Raw genomic sequence first — 21922 nt, forward strand, 5'->3', positions numbered from 1 at the left:
CTCCGCCCCCAACGCCCGCAAGGGGCGGGCCTGAGCGGCTGGCGTAGGCGGGGCCTCGCATCAACTTTGAGCCTGTTGCTGGGGCCAGGGCCGAGCCAGGAACCCGTAGGCCGCGGTGCCGGGAACCCGCCGAGGGCCCGAACTGCTTGGAGCGGTCCCCACGGGACCCTCCCGGGACTGCCGGCAGTCTCGCGCAGCCCGCCCGGAATTTGCTTTCGACCTCCTTTCCGGGTTGGCGGACGGCCTGTTGTCCCGGTAACGCGGGAGTCGCCCCCAGCTCGAGTTCGAGGGACTGTGCAGCACGGGACAAGGCCGGCCACCTGTGCGCTCCGTCAGCCTCGCCGCCGGTGGCCCGAAGCACCCAGCCATGAAGCCCAACTTCTCTCTCCGGCTGAGGGTTTTTAACCTCAACTGCTGGTAAGTGCGCCCAGGCGAGGGCTATGGCCTCGGGGCCACCTTCCTGTCCTTACCCTCAAATGCTTAGGAAAGAAACAGGCCTTCTTCAGCCTTGACCCTGTCTTTCTCGAGCCAACGTCCACATCACCCAGAGCCGCTCGGGTGGTGGCAGCAGTCATCTTCCCGAGCCTGGCCCTTCTCTCTCTCTCTTTTTAAAGAAAATTCATTTATTTTTATTTGATGTGCATTGGTATTTTGCGTGCATGTATATCTGTGGTACTGGAGTTACAGACAGTTGTGAACTGTCATGTTGGTGCCGGGAATTGGAATTGAATCCATGTACCTTGGAAGAGCAGCCAGTGTGCTCTTAACCGCTGACCCATCTCTCCGGACCCCTGGCTCTTCTCCTTTTTTAGGGACATCCCATACTTGAGCAAGCATAGGGCCGACCGCATGAAGCGCTTGGCCGACTTTCTGAACTTGGAAAGCTTCGACCTGGCTCTATTGCAGGAGGTGAGGTTGAAGGGAAGGCCAGGCTGGGAGAAGGGCAGCAGGGGGCGCTGGGGGCCTCTTTCTCTCTGGGATGAAGTCCAAGCAAGCATCCTCACCTTTGTCCTCAGGTGTGGAGTGAGCAGGACTTCCAGTACCTAAGGCGAAAGCTATCGCTCACCTACCCAGATGCACACTACTTCAGAAGGTGAACCACCGTCTGTGGCTGGGGCCTGTTAGACCACGAAGCTCTTGGCTCTCCCGTATTCTTGCTTGCACCCTTCACCCTCTTCCTCTTGGGCTGTCCCCCGCATCCTCTTGCTAGGGCTGCTGTCCTAAGCTTTGCTCTGGGGCTGATCTTAGCAGAAGAGAGAAAAGTTGCTGATCAGAGCTGGGAGACAAGGGGCGGAAGAGGGCTGGGTATCTCCCTCCTTGTTTTTCCAGTTGCTAAGCAAGACTTGCTTTTCAGCGGGCTCATCGGCAGCGGCCTCTGTGTGTTCTCCAGACACCCAATCCAGGAAATTCTCCAGCATGTCTACACTCTCAATGGCTACCCCTACATGGTGAGGGTCTCCCCACTACCTCCCTCCCAGGGCCTTAGGCAGAAGGAAGGTGGCAGTGCTGAGTATCTCTGTCTTTGGCCTGCAGGTCTGTCATGGAGACTGGTTCTGTGGGAAGGCTGTGGGGCTGCTGGTGCTCCATCTGAATGGAATGGTGCTCAATGCCTACGTGACCCACGTGAGTGAAGCCAGCCAGGTGTAGGTGTAGGTTCTGGGCCAGGCAGCCCTGTGCTGTGGTGAAGAGATGCCACTAGCTCTGTTGCCTGGGGTGAGGCAGGGCATCAGAGGGTGGCAGCGGGGCAAGGGTCACTGGTTCTGTGTTCAGCTCAGCCCAGTGACAGATTCAGGGCTGATCTAGACAACCTCCGGGGCCTTAACCTTATCTGTAATCTCACCTCTTCCACTCTAGCTCCACGCTGAGTACTGTCGGCAGAAAGACATCTACCTAGCGCACCGGGTGGCCCAAGCTTGGGAACTGGCCCAGTTCATCCAGTGTGTGAGCCTGGGCTTGATGGGGGCAGTGCGGTGGGGACTTGGGTTGAAGGGTGGCAGAGTAATGCTCTCCTCCTCATGGCTCTGCTCCCCTCCCGTAGCCACACCTCCAAGAGTGCAGATGTGGTTCTCTTGTGTGGGGACCTCAACATGCACCCCAAAGACCTGGGCTGCTGCCTGCTGAAGGAGTGGACAGGGCTTCGTGATGCCTATGTAGAGACTCAGGACTTTAAGGTGAGAGGCCCTGTCTGATTGTTTCCACCACGCTTGTTTCAATCTCCTGCCTCACAATGTCCTACCCACCTGTTTGCCTAGGGCTCTGAATCCGGCTGTACCATGGTACCCACAAACTGCTATGTCAGCCAGCAGGACCTGGGACCGTTTCCACTTGGTATCCGCATTGACTATGTGCTTTACAAGGTCAGGCCCTTACCCCCAGCATGCCTTTCTCCATTCTCTTCCTCGGTCACCAGCCCATGATGTGCTGTAGTTCAGCTGATAGAGTCTTGGGCCACCAATGGCTGGGGAAGAGTTTCTGGTACCTGGTTCTCTGGAGAGCTTAAGCTTCTCTCTGTCCTTGCTCTTCCTAGGCAGTCTCTGGGTGTTACATCTACTGTAAGACTCTGAAAACCACTACAGGCTGTGACCCCAACAGTAGCACTCCCCTCTCTGATCATGAGGCCCTCATGGCCACTTTGTATGTGAAGCACAGCCCCCCTCAGGAAGACCCCTATCCTACCCAGGGTGAGTCAGCTTTCCCCTTGCCCCTTTTTACCTCAAGGCAACTCCAGCCTCCATTCTGACCCTGCCCTACTGTTCTTCCTTGTTCTAGGACCCCCTGAAAGTTCAGCACTGACCAGTGTGCTAAGGGACGAGTGGACAGAGCTGGAGCTAGGTGTTAAACAAGCTCACTGGTGGGCGGAACTTGCTGGCTATGTGACTGTCTGCGGGCTATTCCTCTTGTCGTTGCTGTGTATCCTGGCTCTAGGAGAAGGGGCCAGGGAAGTGGCCATACTGCTCTGGACACCCAGCGTGGGGCTGGTGCTGGTAGCAGGCACAGTCTACATCTTCCACATGCAGGAGGTCAAAGGCTTGTGCCGGGTCCAGGCTGAGCTCCATCATGTTCTTAGAAAGGAAAGGGAGACCCAGGACCATGGCTCAGAGCCTCACCTAGCCCCACTGCTGGCAGCAGGAGGCAGACAGAGCTGAAGAACAATAAAGCTTGACACACCCTCGTGGTTCTGCCTTGTTCCTTGTGGAGGCAGTGATGGGAACTGAGGGTCAGCGGGCTTGTCACCCTGTGGACGCCAGGGCATTGGCTCATTATCCTGCCTTCCTAGCACATTCCTGTCTCCTACCTGAACATAACAGAAGCACCACTCATGGCCATAATACTTTATTTTAAAAGAAGCCCCAGGCGAGGTAGTCCAGATGGCAGAGGCACTGCCTTGGATGATGTCTTGCTTCCAGGGCAGGGAAGCAGGCATGTGGCTAACCACCTTTTAGCCCTGGGTCCCTGTCTCTGAAGCCATCTCACTGAGCCTTCGTTCTTCCTGCAAGCGGATAAGGGCATCCCGCTGGTTCACTACATCCAACAGCTTCCTCAGGACCTGGTCCTCAGACTGACGATCGGCCTCTGTCTTCAGGGTTTCTGGAGGGAAAAGAGGAGGCTTAGAGAACAGGGACCTAGGCAGGGATCTTGAAGAGATGATCAAGCTAACTTAGCCTGGTTTCTACATTCCAGGCTGCATTTGTTGAGACTTAAAGTGAGGTTTGCCTGGTGGTGGTTTCCTAGTGTTCGTTGGCACCAGTGGGGAAGGAAGTACTACACAAAAGCCAATTGCGTAGCCCTGACTGGGGGGAGACCGGAGGCCTTTGGCTTCCTCCTGAATTGTCTCAGCAAGCCAGAGGCCAGAGAACTGTTACTTGGTCAGTGCCCAAGGTCATGAGATAGCTTATAGACCTTCCCGGTTCATGTAGCCTCGCAACTCCTGGTCCAGCTGCCACTGCTTCTCCTCCAGATCCAGCTCCTGGACCCTGCAGAGACCAGAGAGAACAGAAGCACAGCTAAGCAGGGTCCGCACAGGGACAGGACCTGGCTCCCATACGCCACCACCCCTTGGCCTTACGTGATCATGAGTTCAGCCTCTTCCGTCACTAGGTTGTTTTTCTCCTTGATGAGCTGGAGCAGCTGCTCTACCCAGAGTTTCTTCTCCTCTTCTGGAGAGCCTGATAGGAAAGAAAAGGAATGGAGGGGACAGGATGCAGTGGAAATAGGCTGTTCTGGGTGTCAGCCGTGTGGCACAGCCACCAGCCCCAGGGACTGCTGAGGGCTGAACACGCTGCCAGAACCCAGACAGACACGGGGCAGGATTCTGCTCTCCCATCTCTACTCACTGCTCTGCCTTCTCAAAGCCATCTCCACCTCCATGCCTTCGGTCTCCAGCTCCCTCAGAGCAGCCTCTATCTCATTTAGTCTTCGCTGGATGGCCTGCGGATTTTAGGACAGGATGCCCCAGACTGCTCCAGAACAGAGCACTGGAGACACTCTGCACTTGACAGCTCTGATCCCACCCAAGCTCTCAGGATGCCTGGGGCTCTGGGGCTCTAGGGCTCACCTGGGCCTTGCAAAACCTCTTCATCTCCTCCTCTTTAGCACGCCGCATGAGGGTTCGATACCACGTCGGGTACTTAGTCATAGCGCCGGAGTTCTTAGCAAAGGTCTGCAGAGTCTGTGGGAGGTTAGGCCCGTCAGCAGTAAGGCCAGACCCCGGTTAGGAATGGAGGAAACTGGACGGGTGGAACGTTGGGATGGAAATAAGCAAATAAGACACTTAGAGGCAAGTCAGACAGACGGGGTTAGAAGACACGCCAGGAGGAGGATGCCGGCTACTGGTGCTTCATGGTGAGGGGTGGAAAATACCTGGCAGATGTTTCCTGGCTCAACAGAGTAGACAGCTGGCTTCCTGCCACTCACCTGCTCTAAGTCTGGCTCCAAAGGTACTTCTTCCTCCTCTTCCTCCTCTTCTTCCTCTTCCTCCTCCTCATTGGAAAAGGGACTTTCTTCTGCCTTCTCCATGGCTTGAGGAACTGTATGGAGGAGAGGGAGATATGGCTTGGGAGTCTGGAGTCCAGTGGCCTGTGTTTCTATTTTCCAGAATCCCCATGGCAGAAATTCTCATACCCCTCCTCCCCGCAGCCTCCCAGATAAGCACATCTGTAGGGAGCGCACTTACCTTGCAGTGTTTGGACTGGCACACCCCAGCCCACAAAGCTGCCCTCCAGAGCCTGGCGGGCCAAGGCTGAGCAGCTTCGTGGGGGCTTGGGTGGAGGCTCTGTTCCTGGGTCAGGGATGATGTTCAAGGAGGACAGCCGCAGGCGTTCTGAGCTGGAGAGGCGGATAAGCCGTCGGGTAGGCTGGCTGGGGCTTGGGATAGGGCTGAGCCTCTCGACAGGAGGTACAGGAGGTACAGGAGGTGAGGAGTCTGACTGCACGCTGTTGTCATCTGGTGTAGGGAGCTCCTGGAAAAGCCACCATCTGGTCAGGTCGTGGGCCCCATCTAGTGGACATTGTCAGGCAGTGCGCTGGATAGATGTATCTGTCCTTCAGTGGAGGACAGCATCCATTTACTGCCACCAGCAAAGTCTACTACTGATCTGGGGAGACCTGCCTCTTCCCATATCCCATTACACAGACGACTGTTTTTGTGTATTTGTATTAACCTGGTTCTCTGGACTTTCACTGTTGTCAGCTTCTGTTTGGTCCTCCTGGGGCAGGTGCTGGAGACAGTAGAAATGTCCTGGCAAGGGTAGAAGAGACCAGACATCAGCCCGCTGCTAGGTACTCAGAAAGAAGGCAGAGGCAACAAGACTAGCTTGCAGTGGATTTCTTAGGACTCCACACCTAAAGCTTCGGAGGGAGTTGAGAAACTGTTCCTACCTATTGTCCAGCCCTCCCCTCCGCCTTCCCTCCCCCCAAGCTCCTTGTCCCGAAAAATGCACCAAGTTGGAAGTCCCTGTAGCATCTCCCAGGCCCACCTACCATCTCCTGGATATTGCCCATAGCCGCCAGGCCACAGCGTGGCCTCACAGGTATGGCAGCGGAAGCAGCCCCGGTGGAAGAAGTGGCCATCCACACAGAAGCGTTCCAGTATGTAGAGGTGCTTCCCACAGAGTTCACAAAGATCCTCAGCTCCAGCCTGAAGAGAGCCCCAGGATAAGGGATCAGCTGCACCCAGAGCCAGGCGCCAAGGCCTTCCACTCTCTGTAGCCCTCCCCCACCCTCAGAGGTTTGCAGATGGCTCCAGATCTTACCTCCTTGGGTTTGGATGGCAGTGCTGGGGGTATACTGGGCTCAAAGACAGGGGACCCCTCAGTACTTGAAGTCTCAGCCTCTCCCTAAGGAGGGAATGCCCAGGTAGCGTGAGCAGGGGAGTGGATGTGTACAGACAGAAAGGCTGGAAGGGAAGGGAGTAAGACCAGACAGCGAGACAGGGACACGGACTGTAGAACCAACAATGGAGGGCAAGTCACAGGAAACAGGACAGAGCAGAGTGTCGGCCTGTCCTATGTTTGCAGTGACCTGCAAAGGAAGCTTCTTGTCACTAGCTTCCTCCCTGTGGTCCTATGACAGGTCCTAAAGCTGTGAACAGAACACAATCCCAGCTCTCACCTCCCCTCATTTAAAATGTATTCTCTACCATACCTGGAACCTCCCTGGGTACCCCTTCTCCAGCCTCAACCCTGTTTAGAATCCTCACCTTGGCCCGGGTCCGTTGTAGGGTCCTCTGGAGTTTGCCAAGGAAAAGTATAGCACTGGAGGTCCCAGAAGAAGCATGGTTGACAGGGCCTGCCAGCAGAGTCCAGCTGTCAGCACCCCTACCTTTATATCCCAGCCCTCCACCTAGGCGGGCCCTTCTACAAGCCCTTCCCACCCGCTCCCTCTCCATCCTGCCCACTTACCCTAACTCACCTGAGCTGTGAGGCATGTTCTTGAAGACACCGTGGAAGTGGCTGAGGTAGGCAATGAGGCCCAGTGGGTCACTGCCTGCCACTACTGCCTGCGCAGACAGCACTGGGGTGATGCCCAACCCGTGTTCTGCCACCTTCAGTGCCCAGGCAGTGGCTTCTAGAGCTCCCATGCCCTGAAGCTCTGAGGGTTCCCTGTGGAACATCGGATGAGAGGCCAATGAGAGACACAAACCTGGCTCCGCTGAGGGGGGCAGGGAGGGAAGCTAGGAGCAGGAGGTGAGAACTAGCTAAGGGAGGTGAGGGCACGAAGGCTGTTGTGTTGGTGGTTATGTATACCATGCCTTTTTTTGTGTGTAGTTCCCCCCTCCCGTCCCTATTCCCTTGCACAGGCTCCTAGGCCACATGTTGTACACACATACCTAAGGCAGCCCCTCTTTATCTCAAAGAAGCTGACTACTCAGCCCCTTACCCCCACAGGGAGGAGCCTCCTGTGGTAGAACGGACCACTAGGAGCAGCAGGGACAGGGATGGCTAGGCTTAGGGAAGGAAGTTGATTTGGGAAGGTGAGTGGGGGTTTTGGCAGGTCTAGACTGGTACTGTGTAGCTAAAAGATGGGCCTTAAATTTACAGTGATCTGCCTGCTTCTGCTTCTAAGTGCTTTTGATCATAGTTGCTTGTCATCACACCTAACAGGTGTGTGCGTGTGTGTGTGCGTGCGCGTGTGTGTATTGGACTGAACCAGGAGTTCACTCATGCTAAGCAAGCATGCCCTACCACTGCACTGCATCCCAGTCTTCCATGGCTTCTGACTTTTCTCTCTGGATGTAGTGGATTCTAGCAGCCTCTGCCAGGCTGGAACACCACCTCTGGGAGGTGATGTGACAGGTGCAGCAGGGGCTCACTGGGCTGCCAACGCCTGCACAGCATCTTCCTACCATGCAGTATGGGGGAGGGCTGGGCACAGGAGAGAGGCACGACTCACAGCAGGCCAGGCTGTAGGCGGTGCACCAGGGCACACAGAGCTCGTCCGTCGGTCCACGAGGAAGAAAAGTCGGTGACATGGACCCCAGGAAACCCAGCTGTCTGCTCCTGACACCAGTGCAGGAGCTCGTCAGTGCCCGCTGACCCTAGGAGAGCAGAGCCGCGCTGTACCCAAGGCCCACACCTGCTGCTGGGCGTACAAGGACCGGACTGCCCGACTCAAGCTGAGCAGAACCTCCTCCTTCCCCATTCTATTTAAAACTCCCTTCTCGACATACAGTTGGGCAACAAATAAAGAATGATCATTGTAGCCACGTAAAAGCCAGAGAGGAAACAGAGCTCGGGCTCAAAGAACAGGTGGCTCGGGCTTACACCCACTGCTGGTTGGAAGCTGTGGGCGGGACAGCTGGAACAGCACGGCCCAGCTGTGGCTGCTCAGCACCACTGGCGCCATGGCGGTGGAAACTACTGAGCTGCTTCCATACTGGCACACAGCTGCTGCCCACCTCTGCAGCCCCTCCACCCCACCCCACCCTACCCCCACTGAGCCCCAAAGCATCCACAAAACATGCTTTCCAGGGTAGGGCTCCATCCTGACCCTGCAGCATGCTGACTGCCTCGCGACCCGGGGGCAGGCCTGCTCACCTGTGGTCACCTTCCCCCCATCCGGCTTGTCATTCCTCCTCGGCACATGCTCCTTGTCCACCACGTCATACAGGTCTTGCACCTAAGGCAGCTTCTCCTCAGTTCCAAGGCAGAGGACCACCCACCCCTTCAGCCCAAGGGGAGGAGCCTAACTATGGTGAGACTGACAGACTCCCCCCAACCCCCCGCCCTGGGACAGCAACTGCGTAGGGAAGGCCTGGCATGGGGAAAGGAGTTGATTTGGGAAGATGGGTAGGAGGGCAGGATGGCGAGTCTGACCTGATTGGGGGTTACAGCCCGGAGGTTCAGGTTGGGGTATCGGGTGGCAGGGTCCAACCCATACTGGGCTACATTTCGATGCATATTCTCTGGGGACGTTTGTGATAGAAGCTGGTACAAGCTCTCACTAGGGGTGGCGGTGGAAGGCAGTGGCACAAACACGAGGGAAGCTGTCAGCACTTGCCCCTCGGGAACTGTCAGGTCTTTCTCGTAGTCCCATGCCTCCATCCATTCCATCAGTATCTCCTGCCCCCTCTTCCTGACCCTTCTCCCAGATCATGTCTGCCCTGCCTGCACTAGTCTCGGAACTCAGGCCTCACCGTTCAGCCAACACCTCTAGGGGCTTGGCACCCTCTGCCCACCGCTTCACCATCCAGGCTGCGTCGAAGGCTGCCAAGAAGCCTCGGGCCACTCCAGTGCCCAGAGGCCAGAAGGGCTGCAGGGTGGGAGGAATAGGAAACAACTCAATGAGAATCCAATGGCTATGTCCCAAGCCCAGGGATCTCCAAGGTTTGGGGGAGGATGTTCCTTTTCCACTCCAGACAGCTTTCACCTCCGCCAAGTAGCCCCTAAGCTCCTCCCCAAACCAAGCAGATTTTCTACTCTCCCATAAGAGAGCTTCTTCCCCAACCACGGGATCCCTAGACCCCCTGGAATGCTCACCTCCACCAGGCAGTCCCCCACCAGTCCCAGCAGTAGGCGGGCGCCATGCTTTTCTTGCACACGCGCGGCACTCTCCGCCCGCATCATGCTGGTGAAGTCAAAGGCGGCAACATCAGGCCGCCCGCGCGCATCCCGAGCAAACTCCAGGTTCCCAAGCTTGCCATGTGTGGCAAAATCAGCAGCTGCCCTGGCAAAGCACTGCAGAGCCTCGGGTACCACATTGGCACTGCCCAGCAGCTGATCAGTGTCCGGCAAGTCCTACAGAGCCAAGAGATCAGAACCTGAGACTCCTGAGAGCAGAGCGGCAGGCTCAGCTCCACGCCACTTTACAGGGGACTGACCTACAGCATAGAAGGTGCACATGCTGAGGTTGCCTAGACTACACAGCAATCGAAAGCTCAGCTGGGCAGAGAACGCCAGTAGCCTGCCTGTCATATTCAAGTTCCTTCCTCAACATTCTCGCTGCTGCTGAGGGTCCAGCCCTGCTCTACCAGGAAGCCCAACATCATTGCTGTCATAGACTTCGTCCTGAAATTACCGAAGCCTTGGTTTGCCCAGCACTTACAAACAGCACACAACTTTCAAAGAACTTGTGCAAATCCGACGAGAAAAGACAAAGCGAGCTCTCAGTATAGTACTTAGTACACAGAAGGCATCTATTTCATCTATTCAGTCCGTACACAATAGGCGCTTAACCACTCATCAGGTACCATTCTAGGCCCTGGGAATTAACACCCAGCCAGAGGAAAAGAGACACATCCTTCTGTCCTGGAGCTCACGTATAAGTTCAGCCCAGATAGGATTCCCACTGCCACACACATGCAGGGAGAAAGAGCATGTCAAGATCCAGTTACTGCCTGGACAGAGGCAGGAGAGGATGGGGTAGACTGTATCCCCCCCCAGCCTTGTCCTCCCTGGGACCAGGTCCTACCTGGAGCAGCACCCCCAGCCGCAGCAGGCACTGCTTCTTGGCTGTCATCACAAAGTAGTGAGTATCATCCTTGTAGTACACGATGTTCTCCAGATCAATCCCTGCGGTACAAAGTGGAGGCCAGGGGGTGAGTCTTCAAGTGAGTCTGCAGAGAATACCTCTCTAAACACCCAATCCAGGGGTGACCTCAAAGCCGAAGTCACAGCTTAGGCTGCAGTGGATGTCCCGCACACAGATCTGGTGGCACCAAGAACCATCTGTCCTGCTCTAAGAGGCTTGGCAGTTTGGAGCAAAGAGGGCAAGTCAGGTGGAGTGACAGCTGGGAGGCTTTTATCACTTGGTCGCATAGCAGTTTGAAGCCAAAGTAAACATGGCATCCTCTTGTGTGCCACTCCCAATTTCAGCTCAAATCATTCCTATACTCCAGCGTGAAGGAGCACACAGCAAAATACCCAGGCACTTAAGAGACAGTTCCAGGATTGATAATGCCAAGTGAGCATCTGTTTGGTCCCTGGAGGACAGTTCTTTCTCTTTTACTGGTGAGGCCATAAGGATGGACAAGAGTGGGGTTCCTAAACATCCTAAAGTAACCAGAGCAGGGAAAGCCTTTGAGGGTGGGCCCTGACCTGTGGCTTTGAGCAGGCTCTGGAAGAATTTTTGGTTGTAGATCCGGGCTACACCACTGATCTCTGGCACCTGCGTCTCCTCCACCGTGCGCCCGTTCACAAAGTTGACTGTGATGCCGATTGCCAGTTTGCCACGCATTTCTCGGATGGTGAAGCCTAGTGGTAAGGGGAGGCAGGGCTAACACTTCTAGGAAGGCTCACAGGAGCCTAGGATGCTGGTGTTTATTTACTTACTCATAAGCTTATTTATTATTTTTGAGGAAAAGGATCACTCACCTTCAGGGACGAATTTACCCCCTGCAGCCGAAATGAGGACATCAAATTCATAGTTGGCCAGTTGGGCTGGGGGACTGGGCTGGAGCTGGGCATGCCAGCCACTCCCTGGGACAGAGAGTATGAGAGCCACAAAGGTGTAGAGATCAGAGGGCCCCTACACTCCCAGGTCAGGCTAGAGAAACAAAACAATTTTGTAAAGGACCCCACAGCCTGGGAAGTAGGGAAGGGTTATTTTTCAGACCACGCCTTTGAGGCCAAGGACAGCTGAGAAAAGCCGTGTTTTCTCATCTTGCTGTTCCCATTTGTACGCTGTCTGTGGCTGGGGTTGCCCAGGCCTCACTGTCAGGAAAGACAGTCAGCTGACTCCCACCCGGACCTCTCTTTGGTGGGTAGGGGCACAGAAGTACTTACCCTTCCTGGAAGGAGGCTGGAGGCCGGTGAAAGTGATGCCCCAGTGAATTTCCACCCCCAGCAGTAACGCCACCTTCAGGAGAAGTAGCTGAAGCTGTCGGATGCCTGGAAGTGGGACGCCATTAGGAACAGACTCATGCCTTCTCTAGCTCTGGTGTGTGCCTGCTCAGAGCTAGAGAAGGTCTTGGCAACCACTGTGTCTATCTATGGCTGTACAACCCCACAGACACTTGATAACATCTCCGATCAGAAGCCAAGCAGCTTACACTGTCTATTCTGCAGAGGTCAGATCTGGGTCTTAAAGGCCACCCAGCTAACATGACTCTTGTTCACTCTGCCCCTTGTCTGGCCCTGCATTCTCCCACTGGCCTGCCTCTAGACCTAGGCACACCCACCCGAGGGTCACCATGAAGTTCTTACTGATGTGGTCCAGGGTGCCAGTACAGAAGCGTCCATAGAACTTCTTGGCCCCAAGCGCCCGAAGGTCATGAATGGTGAAGGGCCAGAGGTGCAGCACATTGTGCCGAGAGAACTTGGTGCGCTTTTCCACAAGCACTACTCGGGCACCTAGCAATGCCAGTTCCACAGCAGCTCGGAGCCCACAAGGCCCAGCGCCTACCACCAGGCACTGCAAACGAGAGAGAGAGAGAGAGAGAGAGAGAGAGAGAGAGAGAGAGAGAGAGAGAGAGAGAGAGAGCGCGGGTGTAGCTTCCTCTTTCCTTCCGACTCCCTCTCCTACTCACGCCCTCCCCCAGACTCTAGGTATCTACCTTGGTGTTGGCACAGGCCTGGCCTTGCTGGTACACCGAATGGCTTGCCCTCTTGTCCAACTTGGCCCATAGGGACTTGGCACTCCAGTAGTTGAGCTCGGCCTTGATCTTGTGGTACTGGGGCAATCCCCCACCAGACTCCAGTCCCAGGGCGTCACAGAGCGCACGAAAGCTGCTCAGCACATCCTGGCACAGCTGGGCCTGCACAAAGCTCTCGAAGTGGGCGTGCGCTGGGTTGGTGGAGGCTGTTGAAGCCATGTAGGGCCCCTGACAAGGGGAGCAGCTGGGCAAACCCCAGAGGCTGTGAAAAGAAGAGAAGGGGGCTGGAGGGAGGGAAAAGAAAAGGGGAGGAGCCAGCAGAACAGACTGGGGTCACAAGGGAGTTCAGGGTCCGCCTCTGATTGGCTCTGCTCCTAGCCCACTCCTAGGCTATGATCTGCCCCAGAGACAGCAGCAATCTCTTAACCAGTGAAATTCGCCAAATTTGGGAATGAAAGCTCAGAAGACCTGGGTACACAAGGTCCAAGGACGCTAAGGGAGTCTCCTGTCCCGTCACGCAGGAGTCTCTGAGGCCCAGGGAACAGGAATTGTAGTAGGTATTCCCTAGGTCTTAAAAGCAGGACGTGGGGAGGTTTCTGCCGGGGGTGGGGTGGGGTGGAGGTTTCCCTCTGGTAGACCCGCGAGGGCTAACAGCAATGCAGCTGCAGCTGCTTCATAGGCACACGCCCATTGCACCCGAAGTCTCGGCAAGCCAGCGCCCTTTGGCGTACTTAGTGCCACGCTGGTTGTGGGATGTGCCTCTCACCCAAGGCAAAGTTCTTTTCCTCGCGCTTGCCTCCTGACAAGGGGCAACAGTCTGTCTGCCTAGGTTCCACTTTCCACTACCAAACTGTGCTCACAAATGGCCTGAGAATGTCGCGACTGTCTTGACTCGAGACCTTCTGACTCACTGTGGTCAAAACACTTCCCCTGTGATCCTGTGGCTGCTCCAACGGGCTGTGGGAAGGAGCGGGGACCGCAGTTGAGCTCGTCCGTCCCGAGGACCCTCGCAGCTAAACGACCCTAGCTTCCCTCCCACGGGCGCTCCTGTGTGCCCTCCTAGGAATCTCTAGAGACAAGACCTTCCTTTGTATCCTTTTCCTTCCCTCCAGCCCACAGGCAGCTTGGGAGCGCTAGGAGGGCTTTCTCCCACGACCGGAAGAGAAGAGTATGGGGGATGGGTTGCTCTCGGTAGGGGAGGGGGCTAGGTAAGTTAGGTGTCGAAGTGGCGTTAGACCCTTGTGGGCCGACCTCTCAGCCCCCAGCAGCCCCTCCATTGCCTGCGCGGCAGGAGGGGCAAAGGTTGCCCGACACGGGTCACTACGACAAGAGCGGGTCTTCAGAAAGGGCAGAAGTTCCCTAGGACACGAGGGGATAGGGCTTCAGATATGGCAGAAGTCCCTCTTGGAAGTGGGAGTCTCGGGAGGTTGGAGAGTCCTCTGCTAAAGGAAATAAGAGGTACCCAGCTTGGAAATACCGGCACAAAGGATGTGCCATTGGGTGGAGCGTCTAAAGGATGGAGAGCTAGCTGGCTGGACCTCGGGCATGGGGGCGAGGAGCTCGCAACACTCTAGACAGCCAAGTCTGCACAAAAGGGGCTGGTCTGGGCAGGGCCCGCACGGGGACCCGCCAAACGAGCCAGGCGTGGCTCCCCAACCTGCACCAGCCCATTTCCCCGGAAGTGCTCCCCACCCCCATCCTCACCCTCACCCCAAGCTCAGCGGTCCTGAAGGAGTACCGCTGGCACCGCTGGACTACTTACTTACCCAGCAGTTCTGAGGCTGGAAGAGCTGCTTTCTGGAGGAAGGGTGTCCCAGGCCTAAGGCGAAGGAAGGGGTGGCGCTGGAAAAGCAGGGGATGTCTGGAGGCAGAAGCCGAAGAGTTCCGAGGGGTTTGGACCGCAGCGCCAGGGCAGAACACAGCGGAAGGTTTGTCAGCACCTCATTACCCAGCAGTCGTCCTCTTGGGACAGCCCTGGGCCCCGCCCACGCCTGCAGGGTGGAGTTGGAGGGCGTGGCTCCGCTTACTCCCGAGGCTGCTGGGGGCCTCCAAATGGTCTGGCCTGGCAGGGACTTAGAAAAGCAGGGCCCCGACTGACCATGCATGACTCCGCCCCAGTGGTACCAAGCTGTAAACCACTTGAGAGCTGGGGAGCGGCTGCAGGCCTCCCACAAGAAGTTTGTTGAAGCTGCAGGGTCCGAGAGTGACGCCAAATGACTGAGCTTTCTTCACCGCTCCCACCAAGAAATCCACAGCCCTGGCGCCACTGAGGATCCAGTTGCGGGGTCCTTGTCTCTTGGGACAGGTCAGCCGACTCCCAGGCTCAGGCTAAGGACAAAGCTTAAAGTCCTGGTCCGCAAACCAGGTACGCAAAATAAGGGAACAAGGGTGTGTGTGTGTGTGAGAGAGGGGGGGGGGGGAGACAGTGGGGAAATCAACCAACTAAGAATGAGAGAGGCTAAATCTTCAAGGTTCAGCACTAAAATGAAGACTCAGGAAACTGACAATGCGAGAAACTTTGGAATCAAATTCTTAGTATTTAGTATATAATGAAACAGTAGCCAAGGGGAAAGGAACTGTCCAAAATCAAGCAGCTTTAGTTAAAGTTAATAAAACAGCAGTTCTCATTTATTGAATGAGTGCTGACAAAATCTATTTAAGTGAAGGTCAGAGGCTTCATGACCGCACAGATTCAACAGCCAATGGCATAGCTGGTATCAGACATAGGCAGGCCTCTGTGGATTCCAACCTACCACTGTTAATGCACGTCTGGCTTTAGGAGGAAGTGAAATCATTACACCAGAAGCGCAGTGCTTAACGGAGGAAAAGATGGTCACACCCCTCTCCTTGAGATCCAGGGACCACAGGAGCCAAGGTTCAGTGGCTGTCTTTTTGTGTTTGTATTTATTCTCATTTTACATTTCATCCAGAGACAGTGGGACACCTAGCAGGTCCTGAACACCCGCACTCTCAGCTGCAGCTGATATGAAGAGAAGAGAGAAAAATAGAGAGGAAAAAGCGCCAACTCTCTGCCAGGAGGGGCAGGCAATTCAGCCGGGCCACACTCAGGAAGCAAGGGAAGCTTCTGAGCTGGGTCCACTCTAGCTCTTGAGTGTGACATCATTTGCAGAGCCTCAGACACACCCACACTTAAACACACAGTGTAAAAATGCTCTGAAAGGAGCCCTGTAAACGGGCAGGTGGATTTTAGTACCATTCCTTTCCCTTTCATTAGCAGATGGACGCCACCACTTACTGGGTCCTGTTTACAGCCCAGCTTCCCTCAGAGACGGTCGGTGGAAGTCGAACAGGGTTATGTGACTCTGTGAACAACAAGCCATAAAAACTGTCTTTTAAAGATCATAGAACGAGTTCTCCGACTCTTAACAACCTGCCGACTTCTAGTTTTTCCTGATGCTAAAGACACACAGTGGAGCCACAGAGCTGTGTGGAATGAGATCCCTGCACCAGGCCAAGCATGACTAGAAGTCCCTGACACCACCTCTCTGTCTTCTCACCTCTAAATGGTGACATCTTAATGACTCACCTTCCTTAGCCCATTTCAGGTCTGGGTTCTTTTTATTCCATGGACAAAATAGAACAAGTATTTTTTTTTCTTGTTAGACTCTTGAGTTATGATCCACAATTTCATATTTATATGAAATAAGTAATTGGTAGCATAGTAGCTGTCATAGTCTTATGGATAGTTTATATTGGATCAAATAGAATAAATGATCCACACATGAAAATTCAGTGTTAAAGGATCCCATTCGAATGGCTTTGGAAAAAAGCTGTGCCAGCAGCTGCTTAGGTTAAAGACCTGAGCCACTAGGGACAGGATCCTCTTTATTGTACCCCAGACCATGTTCTGTCTTTCTGTGGTGCAGTTCTCACTTCCTTATCTCAGCTCCCAACCTTTGATCTTCTGGGCTTGGAGCCAGAAAACAAGTATCTAACACCCTAGGAGGCATCTGTAGGCAGTCTATAATATGGCCTGACCTGCAGCTCAGTGTCCCCATTCGGCCCAGCACTTCCTCAAGTTTATGAGTGATGGCTTGATTAAGATTAGAGGGTCTGGAGGGGCCTCTCCTAATTCTGACCTGAATGACCTGAGTCAGGTAGCGAGCACAGATAACTTTCCTGCTCCTAAGCCTTCAGGCAAAAAGAGCTGGGTAGGTATTGGCCAACAGCTAGGTAACCAGTGTGGCGGAAGTGAGAATAGAGAATGCAGAAGAAGAGCTGAAGAGGAAGCTGGGCTGGGGATTTTTTTTTCCCTAGGTGCAGAGGAAAAATGCAGAAGGAGTTTAAGCAGAGAGGGACGTGGTCCTGTCTGCTGTAACCAAAATAATACCATTTAGCAAGGCATTCTGTCTGTTGGTAAGGGGACAGTGGTGAACTACAATGGATTACAACCTTCTACTGGAGAAAGGGCTTGAGTAGGGGAATTAGAAGCCGTAACTGAACCAATGGCAGAGTTCTAGGCAAGGGACACACTGGACAGTGAGGACGGAGACAGGGTAGATCAAAAGATAGCTTGAGGTGAAACTGATATAACCTGGTGATAAATGCATGCGAGGCAGAGGGTGTGTGTGTGTGTGTGTGTGTGTGTGTGTGTGTGTGTGTGTGTGTAAGGCCTCATTAAGAATCACTCCTGGGCCCAGGATGTAGCTGAGTTGGTAGAGTACTTATCTGGCATGTGAGAAGCCATGATTTAATTCCCAGCCTCATATAAAACCTGGTCCTAGTAGCATCTGCTTGCAACATCAGCACTGTGGAGGTGGAAACAGGAGAATCATAGTTCAGGGCCATCCTCCACTACACAAATTCCAGGCCAGCCTGAGCTACCTCAGACCCCAGCACGAAATAACCACAGAAGCTCAACAACTGTTTCTCTGTTTGGGGGACTCTGAAATAAACTGGCCTGTCATATTTTTCCTCCTCTTCACTCCACACTTAACCCTCTGCGTGCTGCTTTTCCTGAAGTCAGAGAATGCTTTCACAGGCTTCTAAGTAACAGGAGACCCAGGGCTTTCCCGTGTTTCCTTTCGGGACCACTTTTGCTCTTCAAACTCGATTATAGGAAATGTTTTCTCAGAATAGAAGTCACTTAATCCTGTCATTTTAAAAAACGTGGCTTTTCTCTAACTTACCCCGATGAAATTTCAGTCTAACTTTTTGTTAAACAGGGAAGAGTCATATGGAGCTGGCCAGGCACGGTGATGCACACCTGTCATCCCAGAACTTGGTAGTGGAGACAGGAGGATCTGAAGGTCCATCCCAGCCTGGCCTGTATGAGATCCCGACTCAACAAACCAACTCAATCAAAGCCAGGAGCCAAACTATTCTTTGGGAAATCATTTTCAGACTATAAAGTGATGTATTGCTCTTACTAAGATTCAAACTAGCAAGGCCATGCTCCAGGACACAGCACTTCTCCGTCCCATGTGCACACTTCTTCCCACACTCCATTTATCAAACTCAGAAAAAAAAAAAAAAGTTGAGAAGTCCCTGCTGGCTAATGTCTTGGTTACTTAATCACGTGTAATGGCTTTGGAACGACGTCATCTATTACAGTGACACCCAGCTCCAGAGGTCACTCCTTCCCACCCACAGGAGGGGGGGTGGATTTGGTTTTACAGGCTTTTCCTATTTACACCAGCAGGAACAAAGGATTTACTTTGAATTCATGAGGATTTAGACTGAAGTTTAGAAATGGAAGATTAAAAACTTAGCTATTAAGCTTACAAATCAAATCTGCCCTAAACTCACAATAGCTTTCCTTTGGAGAAAGGAAAAATGGGCAGGCTCCCTCACAGAGAGGCTGCGGCAGCGAGGCACGTCCATCTTCTAGGAACTTCCACCTACTTGGTAAATTTTAATTAATAGCAAAAAGTTAATACTGGTATTACTGAGATGATGGTTGATCCATTTCTGTAGGAGAGACTATAACTCCACGGCTTTGCCTAAGTTTGACCTTGTGCCAACTGTTCAGACACACCCCCTCACTGTAAGTCTCCACTCAGTTTCGTCAGTGCAGCACCATGGGATCAGCCAGGCTTCGGCCCCAATTCCGGCCTTGCCACATTATGACTCTGGCTAACATCATCTCTTTGGGCCTCACTGTTCTCATCTGTAAAATGGGCCTAATAATAATAATGGTACTTATCTCAAAGGAATGCCATGATGATGAAGTAGGACCTGCTTCCTACAGGCTACAGGGATGTTCTAGTTCATCCCTCCTCAGCCCAGAAACCAGTTCCTGCGGAATTGTGCCTTGACCTCTCCCACCTCCCATGTCTACCCTGAAGCCCTAGCCCCACTGCCTCTAAATAGGGCTGCACTTGGAAACAGGACTTTTTAAGAGTCAGTGAAGTAACAAATTAGGTTCTTAGTGTGGGGAGCTAATGCAATGTGCCTGATGGCTCCACAAAGTGGGCAGCGGGGACACAGACCGAGGGAAAAGCAAAGGAAGAGCCAGAAAGCCAGCAACAAGCCAGGGAAAGAGGCCTCAGAGAACCAGCTCTTGGCCAACTCAACGTCCTGTTTTTCTTTCTTTCTTTCTTTCTTTCTTTCTTTCTTTCTTTCTTTCTTTCTTTTTTTTTTTTTTTTTTTTTTTTTTTTTTTTTTTTTTTTTTTTTTTTTTTTTTTTTTTTTTGTTTTTGTGTNTAACTCGCTTTGTAGACCAGGCTGGCCTTGAACTCACAGAGCTCAGCCTGCCTCTGCCTCCCAAGTGCTGGGATTAAAGGTGTGCGCCACCACAGCCCGGCTCAATGTCCTATTTCTAACCAGGATCAACTAAATCCGTGCTGCTGAAGAAGCACCTATTATGGCAGCCCTAGCAAAGGAACACAAGGCCCAGATGGGATAAGAGTCTCCAAGTCCCCACACCACATGGTCCCTTATGAATCCTGGTTTTGTTTTCTAAGACCTGATCTCACGTAGCTCAGGCTGTTGTCATACTGACCATGTAGACAAAGCATGAATTCCTGATCCTCCTGCCTCTACTCCTGGTGCTGGGATGACAGGCCTGCCCTGGCATCTCACTGCATGGCAAAGCTTCAAGTTTGGTGGGAAGAAGACCTAACACAGCCAGCTTCTTTCCAGGCCCACAGTGACCTCCCTGTGGGACAGACAGTAACCCTGTTTATGTAAACCCTCATGTAAGCATTTATAGTGAGCACCCAGCTTGGTCATCTAACCTGCTGCACAAAACACCTACAACCAAAGTCCCAACTGTAGAGAAAAAGGAGAGGCAGAAATTCTCCAGAAATATCAGGCAAGCACGTGGACGATGTTTACACTGTGAGCTTTCCCAAAGCCAAGGATTTGTTGTTTAAGCAAGGTTACCTGCAGTTGACCCAGAGCTCAATAGCCTAGTCCTAAAGACGCACTTCAAAATGCTTTAAAACTTGCACACATTTATCACAAAAGGAACCGTGAAATGTCACCCTGGCGGTGTCATCTCTCAAGGACTTCTGAGAGGCACTTTCGTGTCTGTTTCCTTTGGGTACAGAAGTCACCGACTTCAGACTGGAGAGACGGCGCAGCAGTTAAGAGTACTTGCTTAGTAGAGGACCCAAGTTCAGTTCCAGCAGCCACATGGTGGTTCACAACCATCCCACACACAATACACACACATACATGCTGGCAAAACACTCACTGTGGTGGCTATTCTTGGTTGTCAACTTGACCACATCTGGAATGAACTACCATCCAGAAATGGAGGGCACACCTGGAGGGATTATTTTTGCTTGCTTTGACGTGGGTGAATCCAGACCTCTGAGGCAGTTAGACGTACCCTTTGATCTGGATCTTCAGGCAGGAAGCCACACCTTTATTCTGGAACACACCTTCTGCGGGAAGCTTTTGCTCTTTGCCAGCTTGCTCTCTCTGGCAAGTTCATTCCTTCTCCAGCATTGGAGCCTACTTCAGTCTATACTGAAGACCAGCTGAAACAACCACCTTGTTGTTTCTGGACTCTTGGACCTTGCATTCACAGCCGACCACTGTTGGGATAGTTGGGCTGTAGCATGTAAGTGATTCTGATAAGTCATTCTCTAAGTTCTGCTACTGTGCAGAACCCCCAACTAATATACTTAAAAACATAGAAATGAAATACATTTTTAAAGTTTATTTTTCAGAAAACCACTGAGTTAAAAAGGAGCTTCATCTCAAGGGTCAGAGTGTGTACTGCGATAGAGAACTGGGGCAAGCAAACCATCACTTTCTGATTCTCCTGTGACAGCTGGTCAGATGACATAGTCAAGGCTGGAGCTGGATCCAGGGAGGGCTTGTAATGTGGCCAGGTCAACCGAGGAACCAGGCTTGACTTTTAAAAGTTAAACGTAAGTTATTTCTTTCAGTGACTGAAAACAGTTGTCTGAACTACGTGATAGATGAATCTAGGTTTTTTAACCTATAAATTTTATGAAATCTAATGCATATCAAATACCAGCAAATATTGTTGTCAAAATTGAGATATAACAGCAAGTATGAAATACACAACTGATTTTGAGGATTTTGTATAAAGGGAGGATATAAAATTTCATTAATACATTTTAATATGACTTACATATTGAATATTTGGCAACAAATGTTCTAGTCGCATTCTGTTACTGTGTCAATACCATGACCAAAGCAACTGGAGTAGGGGGGTGGGGAAAGGTTTTATTTGGTTTTACTTTCAAGTCATGATCCATCACAGAGGGCAGGCAGGGCAGGAGATCAAGGCAGGAGCCATGGAGGAACTTGGCTTGCTGACTCGTTCAGTGACTCACTCATTGGCTCATGCATAGCTAGCTTTTGAAATAGCCCAGGACTACCTGCGTAAGGAATGGTGTTGTCCACAGTGGGCTGAGCCCTTGCACATCAGTTAATGATCAAGACGATTCACCACAGGTATGCCCACAGACCAACCTGATCTAGGCAACCCCTCAATTGCTTCCCATATAACTCCGTGTAGGCTGTGTTGACAATTAAGGCTGACCAGGATAGAAGATCAAATACCGTTATTAAGATTAATTTCACCAACTGTTACATGTGGCTTTTGAATATTTTAACTTCCTTGTGTCTTGTACCTTTTTTTTTCCCTACGAGTGCTCAGGACAGAGCCCAGTCTTGTGCACGCCAGGGACATCCTTTGACGTACATGCCCAGGCCTTGTTTTCTTTTGCAGGGTCTAAGTAGCTCAGGCTAGCCTTAAACTCAAGGTACTCCTGTCTCAACCTCTGTCTCCCAGGACACAGACCTGCACCACCAGGCCTGGATATTCTTAGTGCAGAAGTAGACTGTTACAAAGTAAATTAAATTTAACTTGTATGGACTGCGACCAAAACCAAACCAAACCAAACCAAAAGCCACATAACCATGCTTCTGAATAATTACCCAGCTGTC

The 21922-nt window shown here is 52.6% G+C and overlaps 2 protein-coding genes across 3 annotated transcripts; one reads left to right on the forward strand and one right to left on the reverse strand.

Moving 5' to 3' along the window:
- Window positions 1-83: 83 nt before the first annotated feature.
- On the forward strand, window positions 84-3175 carry Smpd2 (sphingomyelin phosphodiesterase 2). Of its 2 annotated transcripts, XM_050120546.1 has the most exons (10): window positions 84-417; window positions 813-909; window positions 1017-1093; window positions 1355-1448; window positions 1534-1623; window positions 1855-1937; window positions 2039-2171; window positions 2253-2357; window positions 2528-2681; window positions 2770-3175. In XM_050120546.1, exons 1-10 carry the CDS (start codon window positions 368-370, stop codon window positions 3144-3146), a joined length of 1260 nt encoding a protein of 419 aa, XP_049976503.1. In that variant the 5' UTR covers window positions 84-367; the 3' UTR covers window positions 3147-3175. The 2 variants fall into 2 exon arrangements, with proteins under 2 accessions (XP_049976503.1, XP_049976504.1); XM_050120547.1 differs by lacking the exons at window positions 813-909; window positions 1017-1093 and having other exon boundaries at window positions 285-417.
- Window positions 3176-3317: 142 nt separating this feature from the next.
- Mical1 (microtubule associated monooxygenase, calponin and LIM domain containing 1) lies at window positions 3318-14845 on the reverse strand. The gene is made up of 24 exons (XM_050120560.1): window positions 14296-14845; window positions 12491-12791; window positions 12141-12348; window positions 11721-11825; window positions 11310-11414; window positions 11034-11189; window positions 10408-10508; window positions 9477-9734; window positions 9134-9249; window positions 8814-8940; window positions 8535-8616; window positions 7891-8035; window positions 6910-7100; window positions 6698-6786; window positions 6252-6335; window positions 5980-6136; window positions 5661-5737; window positions 5174-5459; window positions 4915-5027; window positions 4556-4669; window positions 4335-4428; window positions 4067-4166; window positions 3901-3974; window positions 3318-3588 (listed from the first exon to the last, which is right to left on the reverse strand). The coding sequence occupies exons 2-24, from the start codon at window positions 12746-12748 to the stop codon at window positions 3440-3442; spliced, it is 3189 nt and encodes a 1062-aa protein (XP_049976517.1). The 5' UTR covers window positions 12749-12791; window positions 14296-14845; the 3' UTR covers window positions 3318-3439.
- Window positions 14846-21922: the final 7077 nt, after the last annotated feature.

This window comes from Alexandromys fortis, unplaced genomic scaffold, assembly GCF_014885135.2.
Source record: "Alexandromys fortis isolate MF-2015 unplaced genomic scaffold, M_Fortis_MF-2015_v1.1 scaffold_175, whole genome shotgun sequence".
NCBI lineage: Eukaryota > Metazoa > Chordata > Mammalia > Rodentia > Cricetidae > Alexandromys > Alexandromys fortis.

Bases quoted from the DNA above. Each gene is read 5' to 3' on its own strand.
- Mical1 (XM_050120560.1), bottom strand. From the start codon at position 12,748: ATGGCTTCAACAGCCTCCACCAACCCAGCGCACGCCCACTTCGAGAGC. The intron at 10,509-11,033 runs GTCAGGGCCCAC...TTTGTACCGCAG, and splicing joins GAGCCTGCTCAAAGCCACAG to GGATTGATCTGGAGAACATC. The intron at 9,250-9,476 runs GTGAGCATTCCA...CCCACCCTGCAG, and splicing joins TGGGGGACTGCCTGGTGGAG to CCCTTCTGGCCTCTGGGCAC.
- Smpd2 (XM_050120546.1), top strand. From the start codon at position 368: ATGAAGCCCAACTTCTCTCTCCGGCTGAGGGTTTTTAACCTCAACTGC. The intron at 1,624-1,854 runs GTGAGTGAAGCC...CTTCCACTCTAG, and splicing joins TCAATGCCTACGTGACCCAC to CTCCACGCTGAGTACTGTCG. The intron at 2,682-2,769 runs GTGAGTCAGCTT...TCCTTGTTCTAG, and splicing joins AGACCCCTATCCTACCCAGG to GACCCCCTGAAAGTTCAGCA.